Raw genomic sequence first — 14952 nt, 5'->3', positions numbered from 1 at the left:
AGCAGTGGCCACGGGACTGTAAAAGGTCAGTTTTCATTCCTGTTGCAAAGCAGGGCAATACCAGAGAATGTTCCAGCTATTATTCTTAAGGAGACTGAAATAAAACCAGACCACCTTACCTGTCTCCTGAGAAACCTGTATTCAGGTCAAGAAGCAATGGTTAGAACCCCACATTGAACAACAGACTGGTTCAAAACTGGGAAAGGAGTATACATCAAGGCTGTATATTGTCACCCTGCTTATTTAACTTATATGCAGAGTACATCATGCGAAATGCCAGGCAGAATGAATCCCAAGCTGGAATCAAGATTGCCAGGAGAAATATCAACAACATCAGATATGCAGATGATATCTTTCTGATGTCTAAAAGTGAAAAGGAACTAAAGATCTTCTTGATGAAAGTGAAAAAGGAGATTGAAAAAGCTGGCTTAAAAGTCAGCATTCAAAAAATTAAGATGATGGCATCCAGTCCCATCGCTTCATGGCAAATTGATGGCGAAAAGTGGAAGCAGTGACAGATTTCATTTTCTTGGTTCAAAAATCACTTTGAATGATGACTGCAGCCATGAAATTAAAAGACACTTACTCTTTGAAAGGAAAACTGTGACAAAGCTAGATAGCATGTGACAAAGCAGAGTCATCACTTTGCTGACAAAAGTCCATCTAGTCAAAGCTATGGTTTTTCCAGTAGTCTTGTATGGACGGAATGTTGGGCCATAAAGAAGGTTGAGCATGGAGGAATGGATGCTTTAGAACTGTGGTGCTGGAGAAGACTCTTGAGAGTCCCTTGGACAGCAAGGCGATCAAACCAAGCAATCCTAAAGGAAATCAACCCTGAATATTCATTGGAAGGAGTGATACTGAAGCTGAAGCTCCAATAGTTTGCCCAGTTGATGGGAACAGCCAATGCATTGGAAAAGACCCTGTTGTTGGGAAAGATTGAAGGCAAAAGTAGAAAGATGAGATGTTTAGATAGCTTCACTGACTCTGTGGACATGAATTTGAGCAAACTCTGAGAGAGAGTGAAGGACAGGGTATCCTGATGTACTCCAGTCCATAGGGTCACAAAGAGTCGGACATGACTTAGTGACTGAACAACAACAATGAACTTTAGTATGTACAGTATTCTTGCCTGGAGAATTCCAAGGACGGGGAAGCCTGGTGGGCTGCCGTCTATGGGGTCTCACAGAGTTGGACACGACTGAAGCGACTTAGCAGCAGCAGCAGCAGCAGTATATATTTCTTTGTCTGTATTTTAATAAGCATAATTCACAGTAATTCACAAAGAATTCTTTGCTTACCTTCTTTTTTTATCACAGCACCCAAAGACTGATTTGTTTACCTACGATTTTACTAGAATTCCCAGTTCTCAGAATCCCTTTCTCCCAAACTGTGGTAGCAGGCAATAAATGATGTATGTTTGGGACAAAGGCACAGTGGGGAAAGAACAATATGAACACTAGAACAGCTCTGGCAGAGCAGGTCTGCTCTTGAGTTTATAAAACTGGTTACCTGTATTGGAGTCAGAACTAAAACACAATTTCTAGGAACTTCTAAAAATTTAATTCTTATTGGAGTATGGTTGCTTTACAATGTTGTGTGAATTTCTGCTTTGCAGCAAAATGAATCAGTTATACTCTAGGAGCTTTTGAATGTGTTTTCTTTTCACAGAGAAAGATTCACATGTGATAAAATTCACCCACCTACTGTGTACTGTTGAGTGGATCTTATTCAAGAGTTGTGCATACTATACCAAAATCTAATTTTAAAACATTTAAAAATAATTGTAGGACTATGCTGCTGTTTCAGTGGTTAAGACTCTGAGCCCCCACTGTAGGGGATGTGGGTTTGATTCCCCAGTCAGGGAGGTTCCACATGCCAAAAGGTTCAGCCAATGAATAAATAAAAATAATTGTAAAACATTTTCATCACTCCAAAGAAATCTTGTCCCTTTAACAGTCATTCTCCATTTCCACTCCTCAAACTTTTCCAGAGTGGCCACTGCCTTTGCATCCCCACCAGCAACACGGGAGGCTGTCTGTGATCTACCTCCTTGCCCATCCTTTAGAGCTGCCCACATGACTGTGGCATTAACGTGACTGAGGAAAGGTCATGAAACCCAGGCTAATTCAGACTTTTGACACTCCTCACGGATGGATGCCTAGATGAAGATAAAATCAACCTGGAATAAACTGTTTTCCCCCAGGATGTAGCCCATGATTGTAGGCCCTCAATTAAAATAAAGTAATAATTCAGCACCACATAATTTGGTAGTGATTGAGATTCAAATAAAAATTTGCTGTTTTTGCCTACTTTTGTTCAAGTAGAAAATGTATCTAGGAATCCTTAGACAGATATCTAATGATAACATTCAAAAAGGAGTTACTAGAGAAAAATTACTGAGGCAGCTATGACTGAAAATAAGACCAAACAGTTGTAAATCACTCTGTATTTGACAAAAAATAGTGTAGAACATTTGTATACATTTCAGGGACAGGAAGCTTCTGTGTCAACATTAAGTGTTCATAAATGTCAAATACTCAATTCTGACATCCCATCCTATATCTGGGAGAATAGAAATTTTCAGCCAGTGTAGAGTTGAGGAAATAATAAAGACTTGGCATCACTTGAACAGAACTGAATTCCATCTAAGATGTTAGAGCTTAAAAGTTTTCCATGAGTGTAATGTAGACTTTCATCAACAGTCCTTTTCATTTTCTGAAGCAAATGTCTTGCAATTTACATAACTCTCCTTTTCCTTTAACAGAACAAATGATAACTTTAGGAGTACATGCTATCCTTTATACTAATGATAATCTAATTTTGTTGAATGGTGTGATTTTATTATGGTGCATTTTATTTATTGTTCTTCTTTCTTGTCCAAGGGAGGTTGATAATAATATGTGGGATAGATATATTTTTAAAGACCAACATTTTTTACTTTATCAGGCATTTTATTTAAATTTTAAAAAGTCATATAATTTTTAAGGATACTTTCCATTTACAGTTATTACAAAATATTGGTTATATTCCCTGTGGTGTACAGTACATCCCTGAGCTTATCTTACACCCAGTTGTTTGTACCTCCTCCCCCCAACCCCTATATTGCCCTTCCTCCCCACTGCTGCTGCTGCTGCTGCTAAGTCACTTCAGTCGTGTCCGACTCTGTGCGATCCCATAGACGGCAGCCTACCAGGCTCCCCGTCCCTGGGATTCTCCAGGCAAGAACACAGGAGTGGGTTGCCATTTCCTTCTCCAATGCATGAAAGTGAAAAGTGAAAGGGAAGTCGCTCAGTCATGTCTGACTCTTAGCGACCCCATGGACTGCAGCCTACCGGCTCCTCCATCCATGGGATTCTCCAGGCAAGAGTCCTGCCCACTGATAAGCACTATTAAAAGTTCTCTGTAAGTCTGCTTCCTTTTGCTGTGTTCACTAGGTGTATTTTTTAGATTCACATGTAAGTGGTATCATATAGTATTTGCCTTTCTCTGTCTGACTTATTTCTCTAAAACATAACACCCTCCAAGTCTATTCATGTCACTGCAAATGGTAAAATTTGGCAGTTTTTTGTGGCTGGATAGTATCTCATTGTATACATACTCCACATCTTCTTTATCCAATTATCTGTTGATGGACTGTTAATTAGATTACTTCTGTACCTTGGCAATTGTGAGTAATGCTGCTCTGAACACTGGGATGCATGTATCTTTTCACATTAGTGTTTTTGTCTTTTTTGGACATATACCCAGTAGTAGAAATGCTGGCTCACACGCTAATCTTATTTTTATTTTTTTGAGAAACCTCAATACTGTTTTCCACAGTGACTGCACCAATTTGTGTTCCCACCAACAATGTACAAGGTTTCCTTTCCTCCACATCCTTGTCAACATTGTTATTTGTGTTCTTTTGGATGACAGCTATTCTGACGTAAGTGAGGTGATGTTTAATTGTGGTTTTGATTTGCATTTCCCTGATAATTAGCAATATTGAGCACCCCTTCATGTGCCTGTTGGCCATCTGTATTTCCTCTTTGGAAAAATATTTATTTAGTCCTTCTGTCTAGTTTTTAATTGACTTGTTTTGTGTTTTTTTTTGATGTTGAATTGTATGAGCTATTTATATATGTTGAATACTAATCCCTGATCTGTCATATCATTTGTAGATATCTTCTCCCATTCAGTAGGTTGATGACTATCTTTAGTGTTATGTTTGGATTTCTTTTTCTTTTTTGTGTGTATATTTATTACAGATTTTTGGTTTGTGGTTACCATGAAGTTTTTAATATAGAAGTCTGTATTTATATGTGCCAGTTTTAAGTTACTGATCTCTTAGTTTCAAATTCATTGTAAAAACCCTGCATTTTTACTCTCCTCTCCTTATAATTACTGTCTTTGATATCATATTTTACTTTTAATTTTTTGTGTATTCCTTAACTGTTTCTTGCGAATATAGATGATTTTTACTACTTTGGTCTTTTAACCTCTCTTGGGATTCCCTAGTGGCTCAGATGGTAAAGAGTCTGCCTGTAATGCAGGAGACCTGGATTTGATCCCTGAGTCAGGAAGATCCCCTGGAGAAGGAAATGGCAACCCAGTCCAGTATTCTTGCCTGGAAAATCCCATGGACGGAGGAGCCTGGCCAACTACAGTCCATGGGTCGCAAAGAGTTGGACTCGACTGAGCGACTTCACTTTCACTAGATTGTAATGTGTAGATAATTTCCTACCATTACTGTGTATTTTCCTTCAGTGAGCTTTTTCATTTTGTGATTTTCTTGTTTCTAGTGAGGCCTTTTCTTTTTCACCTAGAGAAGTTCTATGAACATATGTTGTAAAGCTGGTTTGGTGGTTCTTCACTCTTCTAGCTTTTGCTTGTCTGTAAAATCTTTGATTTCCCTATCAAGTCTCTTCAAATTGTCTTTCAAAATAGCTTCTGATTTTGAGTTTTATAAGATGTCATCAGAGTTTGAAGTTAACACAGGTTAAAAGATTCCAAACTCTCAAAGAGTGTACTAGAATATACAACAATACATGTAGTATATAGAAGCATATTTTCATACAGTTACATGAACAAGAGTCCCAAACTTTGAGTATACTCATGGAACACTAGTCCAAATGTTCTGGTACTTATTGCTCTTGTTTTTTTTTTAATTTGGCTGCACTAAGTTTTAGTTGTGGCATGCAAGCTATTAGTTACAGCATGTAGGGTCTAGTTCCCTGACCAGGGAGTGAACCCCAGGCTCCCTGCATTGGGAGTGGGGAGTCTTAGCTTCTGGGCCACCAGGTAAGTCTTGATCTTGCTGTATTTTTTGGGGAAAAAATCCACCATTTAGATTATATAATGGGTTATTAATGCCAGGATTTATTACAAAAAGTGTGAAAAGAATCCTTTCTTGGGGCTCTAAACTCAAGCTTCTTGGGATACTTTGCTCTTAAATTTCAGTGGAAACTGCTGTCTTTCTAATATTTTCCTCTGTAAGCCTTTGAAGATCCACTCTTTTCACTTTACACCAGAGCTGCTAAGCTTGTTCCTGATTCCAGACCCGTATTTGTCTTGATCCTCTTGCTGAGCCACCCTTTAGTGAGTTTCTACATTATTTTTTAGAACTGACCTGCTTTCCCACTTCCCTAGTTAAGACTCCACCGTCCAGTGCAGGGAGTGTGGGTTTGATCCCTGGCCCAGAAACTAAATTCCCACATGCCGTGCTTCACCCTATGCTGCTGCGGCTCAGTTGTGTCCAACTCTTTGTGACCCCATGGACTGTAGCCCCCCAGGCTCCTCTGCCCATGAAATTTTCCAGGCAAGAATACTGAACTGGGTTGCCATTTCCTACTCCAGGGGATCTTCCTGGCCCGGGGATCAAACCCACATCTCTTGCACCTCCTGCAGGTTGGGTTGGCAGGTGGGTTCTATACCACTAGCATCACCTGGGAGACCATATCATTGGGAATGGCCAAAAAAAAGAAAAAGAACCATTCATGAGGCCTTCCACTCCCACTCCTGCCTTGATTGCCTGCATTTCCCTATGACTTCTAAACATTTACTGCCCACCCAACCTCTGTGACACTTCCCCATATACTCTTGTGGATGCTTCTTACCTTCCTAATGGGCGTATAAGCTCCTAGGTGGCAAGGCCTATGCCTTATATTTCGTCTGAGGTCCCTTGGTATCTATTGCAATATAATTTAAATTGAAAGTGATCAAAAAATTTCTGGAATGAGGATCCCATTTTTATAACACAGCATTTCTGTAAATATTAGGATAAACAGGCCTAGTGGAAATTTCAGTGACTTAATTTTTGGTTACCTTTTATTGGAATATAGCTGCTTTACAGCAAAGTGAATCCACCATATGTATACATAGATTCCCTCCTTTTTGGATTTTCTTCATTTAGTTGCTCCCAGAAAGCACTGAGTAGAGTTCCCTGAGCTATACCGTGGGTTCTGATTAGTAATCTATTTTGTACACAGTACAAACAGTGTATATACGACCGTCTCAATCTCCCAATTTGCCCCACCTCCCTTTTCCCTCTCTTGGTGTCCATATGTTTGTTCTGTACATCCACGTCTCTATTTCTTTTTTTTTTTTTTCCACGTCTCTATTTCTGTTTTGCAAATAAAGTTCATCTATACCATTTTTCTAGGTTCCATATGTATGTATTAATATATAATATTTCAATTAATTTAAGCTGTTTATTCACAAGAATACCAGGGAAGACATTTTATCATATTGGATCATAAGCTATGAAGAAGAATTAGTAAGATGAAATTTTCAGAAAAAAATGGTAATTCCTATCTATATTTCCTTATTTTGTGGTCATAGACTGTACACCTAAGGTTAACCTTTGACCCAAACAGGATTAAGCTGGGTGTGGATAGTTAAAATAATCAACTTGAAATTACTGCACACTCACAGCATGTTTATTCTGTTGCACTTAAAAGAAACAAATGCCAGCTAACTTGAAATAATTTACTAGGTTAGCTCTGAGAATGAAATGGAAGGCTGGAGGAACCAGGCCTGGGTATCCCTTGGGAGCCAAGGTAGTAGGATTAGACAGAGGCTTTCTTTAATGCACTGCCACTAGGATCAATAAATCCCAGATATTTTTCTTTTATTAGAACTTGCACTCAAGTTCAGGATCCTGGGGAAGAGGTCCTACTGGCCTTGCTTGGTTCAGGTTCTACTTTATAGGTCAAGATCAAAGACCTCTTGATTAACAGTCCCACCAACCATCTATCCATGAGGAAAGACCCCCCAAGTGCTCCAAAGAAAATTGGTTACCATTACAACAAAGAGAAAAGGCTAGTCTAGTTGTGAAGTCACCTTATGGAATATAGAAAATCAGAAAAAGCAGGTGAGAGACATCTAAAGGATAGCAGATTACAGGAGAAAGATGTTGCCCTGACAGAAAATAAAAAACCACTAAATGGTATTTTTCACCATGTTCTGTTCAGACTACCTGTGTCTCAAATTCTGAGACAATGAACAGTCAGAAGCTCTTAGCCAACTCTTTAAAAAACTTGTCATTCTAGTCCCGGTTGATACATATGGGAGCTTTGTATTTCAAAGATTTGCTCTCCCAAACATTTACTGTGACAAGAATTTCTCTGGCTCCTGTCCTATGTGTTGAAATGTCACTCAAGGCAAGGCAAAGCAAAGCAAGGCATGGCCACAGGTATTTGGTGTATAAAGGCATTTCTGTCTACTTCAGTTTGAAAACTTGCAAGGGAGATACTCCTTACCTTTTCACTCCCCTTCCCTTTCCCTCCAGAAAACTCTGACTTTTTTTAAGATCATGGTGCTTTGCCTTTGTAAATGTGTACTTTTCCTGGACACCTGTACCTTGAAGATTTAAATGAAGGACAATCTCTTATACATTAAAAAAAATTATTTATTTGTTTTATTTATGACTGTGTGGCTCAGAGGGTAGAGCGTCTGCCTGCAATGCAGGAGACCTGGGTTCGATCCCTGGGTCAGGAAGATCCCCTGGAGAAGGAAATAGCAACCCACTCCAGTACTCTTGCCTGGAAAATCCCATGGACAGAGAAGCCTGGTAGGCTACAGTCCATGGGATCGCAAAGAGTCAGACACGACTGAGCGATTGCTTGCTTGCTTGTGCTGGGTCTTCGTGGCTGCATGGGCTTTTCTCTAGTTGCAGCAAGCGAGGACTACTCTTGACTTGTTGTGTGCAGGCTTCTCATTGCAGTGGCTTATTTTGTTCTGGAGCAGGGACTCTCAGGTGCGTGGGCTTCGGTAGCTGTGGCTCCCAGGCTCAAGAGCACAGGCTCAGTACTTTTGGCCCACAGGTTTAGTTGCTCCTTGGCATGTGAAATCTTCCAGGATCAGGGATCAAACCTGTGTCTCCAGCATTTGCAGACAGATTACCACTGAGCTGCCAGGGAAGCTCTGCATTTGGTTTTTTATACAACCTTTTGGCTTCATTAGGTATTTGGTTGTTGAAGTCATACATTACCTGGTTTACGGAATTAAGACTATTTTTTCTTTAAAAGGTACTCTAAATAGGAATTGCAGACACCACTATGTTGTCTCTAGAAGGAACAGAATTTATTATTTACTTTTACAATAGAGTAGGTACTGGAGAGAATAGACTTCTCAGGTAGGGGCATATCTGAATACTTCAAAGGATTTTTATATTTGCAAGTATTCTGTCTGCTAACACAGTCATGTGGTCTGAAAGACTAAATTTTAGACTCTACAGTTTTGTGCACAAATTGTAATATTTCTTGGTTTTCAGTTATGAAATATTGAAAGTTAATTTGTACAAAAAGCTGTGGCAGGTGGTGACGTGATTTTTGCCCAGTATTTTGAATGTCGAAGTGAAGAAATTCACCGAGTCGCAGGTAAATTGATGGGTATAGCTATGGCTGTCTTGAAAAAGTGAAAGTGAAGTCGCTCAGTCGTGTCCAACTCTTTGCGACCCCATGGATTATAGCCTACCAGGCTCCTCTGTCCATAAGATTTTCCAGCCAAGAGTACTGGAGTGGGTTGCCATTTCCTTCTCCAGGGGATCTTCCTGACTCAGGGATCGAACCCAGTTCTCCTGCATTGTAGGCAGAGGCTTTATTGTCTGAGCCACCAGGAAGTCTCTTTTAAGGTAGCCAAATTCCTCACCATATAATTAGGGACATGCATGAATGGAAGAATGATATTCCTACTCTCTTCACCTATTTGTTGATGAAACTACAGCCAAGAGAATGGTTTGGCAAAATCTGTGGATGAAGAAGACTCTTTGAACCTGACTGTGAAACTGGCATGGTGAAGGGAGACAGAAGGTAAAGATGCCTGGGAGGCCCTGTTGAGGGCGGGAAGCTCAGGCCTTGGGCCTCCAAATCCATTACCATATAGACTACTTCAGAATTTATAAAGAATGAATGTTTTCAAATTTTTTAAAAATATAATTTTGATACCAAAACCCAGTCAAAACTAGAAACAAGAGACAAATCTCACTTACGACTTTAACCCTCCCCCAAAGAGACTGACATAATCAAAATAGAGCATGAACCAGGGAAGTTTTAGTCTACTAATTCAAGGATGATTCAATAGTAGAAAATAGAGATTTTATTAATATTAAAAAGAGAAAAAAATCACAATCATCTCCATATGCACTGGAAATGCATTTGAGAAAAACATAATACACATTCTTTATAATAACACTTGAAAGTAGAAACTTTTGTCCTTAAGTTTGTGGAATATATCTATCTGAGCCTCAGAAGCAATACCATGGCACTTGAAGGCTTTTCCATTAAAGTTAGAAACTGGACAAAGATATATACTCTGATTATTTAACATTATTCTGTATGCCTTGTCTCACACAAAGGCAAAAAAAAGATTAGACATATGAGAATCCAAAGTAAGGGGTTTGTAGATGGCTATATGACTGTATTATATTATCAGTTGTATATACCCAAGAAAATCATCGAAGAATCTAATTCAAACAAGAGATTTTATAGTAAGGTAGTAGAATCCAAAATTAACATACAGATAGTAATAGCTTTTATACATACAAACAGAGGTAAAGAAATAAACCTAATTATAATGTTAGCAAAAAGAATAAACTATATAAAAATAAAAAGAAACATTGAGGAAAACTTTAATAAACACTAGAACACAAAATAGATTGGACAAATGCAAAGATATGAAATGGAAAGTAGACTCAACATCATAAAAGGAATTTTCCCCCTTAAATCAATTTATAATTTAATTCAGTCATAATGAAAGCACTATCAGATGTTAGAATCAAACTGATTCAGAAGTTCATATAAAAAAGTAAACAAACAAGTGAAAATCTCTCAGTCGTGTCCAGCTCTTTGCAACCCCATGGGCTATACAGCCCATGGAATTCTCCAGACTGGAATACTGGAGTGGGTAGCCTTTCTGTTCTCCAGGGGATCTTCCCAACTCAGGGATCAAACCCAGGTCTCCCACATTGCAGGCAGATTCTTTACCAGCTGAGCCACAAGGGAAGCCCAAGAATACTGGAGTGGGTAGCCTATCTCTTCTCCAACAGATCTTCCTGACCCAGGAATCAAACTGGGGTCTCCTGCATTGCAGGTGGATTCTTTACCAACTGAGCTATGAGGGAAGCCCAAACAAACAAGAGCCAAGACAATATTGAAAAGGTGTGCAGTGATAGACAGGAAAGAAAGTATTTGCACTGAAACTTGAAATATATTAAAAATGCTCAAGGAATAATTCTCTGGTGCTCAAGTGGTTAATTCTTTGCACTGTCACTGCTGTGGGTGCGGGTTCAAGCCCTGGTCAGGAAACTAAGATCCCGCAAGCCACATGGATGGGCCCAAAGAAAGAGAAAGACTTAATAGTTAAACAAATTTGATAATGATGGGTGACTAGACAGATCATTGGAACAGAAAGAAAAATCCAGAAACACCCATATATACCCAAGAATTAGATAAGAATTACAACTGACTTTTCACCTATGAGACAACACATATCATTCAGAGAATGCTGAGAAATGCAAGTTAAAGCCAACAAATTGACAAAAATCCTGAAGTTTCACCGCACACCCAAAGTTGCTGGGGCTCAGATAAATTGGTTTAATCCCTTGAAGTCAATTTGCTAATACTAATTACAATTACAAATCTATATTTGTAGTTGGCTCAGCAATTCTTTTCAGATATGTATAAAGATATATGTGAATGTGAGGTTATTTATTACAGCATTGTTTTTCTTTGGGAGCAGTGGTTAAAGAATTTAGAATTACTGGAACACAACGTAGCTGAAAGAAAGGAGTGAGGATGGTTATTACGCATTGATGTGAAAGATCTTCAAGGTATTTTTCAAGTGAGAAAAAGCAAGACACATACCAATATAAATATAACATGCTATTTTTTGTGTGTCTAAAAAAATTAGAGGGAATCTATATTTGAGTTAGCTTAGACCCGGGTTCGATCCCTGGGTTGGGAAGATCCCCTGGAGAAGGAAATGGCAATCCACTCCAGTACTATTGCCTGGAAAATCCCACAGACAGAGGAGCCTGGTAGGCAACAGTCCATGGGTTCGCAAAGAGTCGGACACGACTTAGCGACAGGGCTATAAGGCTATGTATTTATGTTAATTCTGTGTGAGTGTGTGCTAAGTTGCTTCAGTTCTAGAAAAATACAAGAGAAACAAGAAGCGTTGGTTACCTTTGAAGGGTATGGAAATTAGACAGGAACTAGGTAGAGGGAGACTGTATATCGTCTGTCATTTTTTTTTTTCCATTTTGAACCAAATGAATGTTTTGTTGAAAAGAGGATATCTAAGACTATTTGCTTGTTTTTGCTTGTTATATTCATAAAGAAACTCTTGAAGGGGACTTCCCTGGTAGTCCAGTGGTTAAGAATCTACCTGCCAATGTGGGGGACACGGATTCCATCCCTGATCTGGGAAGATCCCACGTGCCATGGAGCAACTAAGCCCGTGTGCCATAACCACTAAGCCTGTGCTCTAGAGCCGGGGAGCAGGAGCCACAATTACTGCAACCCAAGTCTGGAGCCTGTACTCTGCAGCGAGAGAAGCTCCTGCACTGAGAAGCCTGCGCAAGGAAGACCAAGTGCAAAAAAATAAATGAATATGTTCTTTTGAAAAAAAGGAAACTCTGGAGGGATACTTGAGTTGATGAACATTGTGCCGTGCTGCCTATCCTCCCTCCAGACTCCCTTTAGGAATGAAAGGTTTCTTGCCCCTGAAACTGAAGGGCTGCTGACAGATGGCTTCAGGTAACAGCCCCCAGGGGTAATGGTTGCCCCTTTTGAATAGAGTCACCACACCCGAGGTCACGCCCCCTTCCCAGGGGACCTGCAATTGGTGAGTTATCAACATGGGGCTGTGAAGGGCCAGCTCCTCTTGCCCCACTCAGGGCAACTCTGAGAGGTCAGCTGGCTTTGGAAATCTCCTTAGCCCTTAACTCGGTATGGTGGCTTGCCTTCTCTTGCTGCTCTCTGTTCTCTTCCATTGAGAACACTTTTAATAAACCTGCTCTTGCTAAGAGTCTTCTTCATGGGGAACTCAACATGCAACAAGAATCCAAAACAGTCATTTCCTGTGGCTGGCTTGGGGTGGGAACCTGGTGAGTGGGGATAAATTTGGGAAGGAGACTTTCCACTCTATGCCTTTTTAAAAAATTTTGAAGTGTAGTTGATTTACAGTGTCATGTTATACAGCACTGTGATTGAGTTGTACATATATTGTGTGTGTGTGTGTGTGTATATGTATGTATATATACACCTACATATGTATATACATACACACACATATATATATTCTTTTTAGATTCTTTCCCTTATAGGTTATTACAAAATATTGATTATAGTTCTCCATGCTATACAGTAGGTGCCTGTTGGTTATCTATTTTATATATAGGAGTCAGACACAACTGACCGACTTCACTTTCCCTTTTCACTTTCATGCATTGGAGAAGGAAATGGCAACCCACTCCAGTGTTCTTGCCTGGAGAATCCCAGGGACGGGGGAGCCTGGTGGGCTGCTGTCTATGGGGTCCCACAGAGTCGGACACGACTGAAGTGACTTAGCAGTAGCAGCAGTGCATATGTGTTTATTCCGAACTCCTAATGTATCCTTTTTATAATATAAAAAACATTTTTTGGAAACATGTGGATATAGTACTTATTCAAATCAGAAATAAAAATTTTAAAGTTAACTTGATATGTCAGTGATCTCTTATCCTTTTCCTTGTGTATTTTTAGGGAACTTTTTAATATTTTAATTTAAGAGGAGCTATTTTAAATCTAAAATACCATGCCTTACCATACTCTAAATATGCTTTTTCTTTTTTCTTTTTTTGCGTAGGACCCAGTGAGAGACGCCTGCTTGACTTCACGTTACAATGGAATTTAAAAAGCCACCCGATGGTGGCTGGGGCTGGGTGATTGTGGTTGTCTCCTTCTTTACTCAGTTTTTGTGTTATGGGTCACCGTTAGCTGTTGGTGTCTTGTACATAGAATGGCTGGACGCCTTTGGTGAAGGAAAAGGAAAAACGGCCTGGATTGGATCCCTTGCAAGTGGAGTTGGCTTGCTTGCGAGTAAGTGGATAACTTTGTGCTTCTCCTCACTCATTAATCGTTTAATTACGTAATTGTTTCCTGGCTCATTAACACTGTACAAGGCATAGGAGGCTACAATTTTTTTTTTAAGTATAATACCTACTTTTCTGCTTTCACTGAGATTATAAACCTCTCCTTCACTGTTATAGTGTGTCTGACAGTCATGTCTGACTTTTTGCGACTCTATGGACTGTAGCCCACCAGGCTTCTCTGTCCATGGGAATTTCCAGGCCAGAACAGTACAGTGGGTTGCCATTTCCTTCTCCAGGAGATCTTCCTGACCCAGGGACCAAACCCAAGTCTCTCGCATTGCAGACAGATTCTTTAACATCTGAGCTACCAGGGAAGCCCTCACAGTACTAAATCGTGTGAAAATACAGAAATTCCATAAGATATTGAAGAATTCATAACTTTATTCATTTATTTGCTGCTGTGTACTAGGCATTGATGCTGGATATGAAAGGATGAATGGCTAACACATCATTTATTTCTGTCTTAAAGAGGTTCAGTCTAGTAAGACACAGATACTTCCACAAGTAAGAAAGATACAAGGGTGTGAGGACAGTGATCCACGTCTGTCCGATGAATGCTGGTGACCAAAAGGCCAAATGTTTTGCATTAGTCCTGGAAACAGTTCCTCTGTGATTCATAGTTACTCCTCTCTGATTCAGATATATTGTGATCAAATTGCATGTCCTACATTTGTGTCACCTTCTTAAGAAAAATTTGACATGGCAAAGGATAGTCCCATCTCACATTGATGATGCCATTAAGGATTTAAATGCAGTGTTATGTATGTGATGCATTTTGTGTGACCTTTATGTAATGTATCCAGAAGTAATATTCTTGATTAGCACTTATCAAGTATGGTACAATAGTGATTCTTAGCATCTTTAGAGAGCGTAGTGGAGGGGCTTTTTTTTTGAAGGGTTATATGCACTTCAGTTTCTAGAGTTGCAGTTTGAACTCCGCAGTATATTTAGTGATTGTCAGTCTAACTTACTTGGAACTGGTTAAGAACAGACATGCTAAAACGTAGCCCTGGAGTCTCTTTCTGTGCTTTGAACTTGACATGATGATTCATTGAGCAAATCACAATCTGTTCTTATGGGAAAATAAGGACAACGCATGTGGTGATTTATAAGATCTTTTTGCAGCTCTACAATGATTTCCAAAGAAAATGCAATGGCTATTCCTTTTTTTAAATTTGTTGTCTTTCCTGATCACTAAAGGGGACTTCTTAGAACAAAATAAAACATAAACAGTTGCTTCCAACTGATTCATTACCTTGTTAAATTAAAAACAAGACTTGAAAAACAATGCTGGATCATCTGGCCATGTCAGATAAGATAACTAAGCGTAACTAGAC

General features: G+C 39.4%; 1 protein-coding gene across 2 annotated transcripts in view; it reads left to right on the top strand.

Annotated features, from left to right (window-relative positions):
* SLC16A9 (solute carrier family 16 member 9) overlaps nucleotides 1-14952 on the top strand; it is an 83747-nt gene that overhangs the window by 21207 nt on the left and 47588 nt on the right. For both annotated transcript variants that reach the window (XM_061405041.1, XM_061405040.1), the window contains exon 2: nucleotides 13330-13562. In XM_061405041.1, coding sequence (XP_061261025.1) covers nucleotides 13367-13562 — 196 coding nt within the window. In that variant the 5' untranslated portion in view covers nucleotides 13330-13366. The remainder of the gene's footprint in view (nucleotides 1-13329; nucleotides 13563-14952) is intronic.

The sequence above is a fragment of the Bos javanicus genome, chromosome 28, assembly GCF_032452875.1.
Source record: "Bos javanicus breed banteng chromosome 28, ARS-OSU_banteng_1.0, whole genome shotgun sequence".
NCBI lineage: Eukaryota > Metazoa > Chordata > Mammalia > Artiodactyla > Bovidae > Bos > Bos javanicus.
The sequence above is the reverse complement of the archived record's forward strand: the minus strand, read 5'-3'. Positions and strand labels throughout refer to the sequence as shown.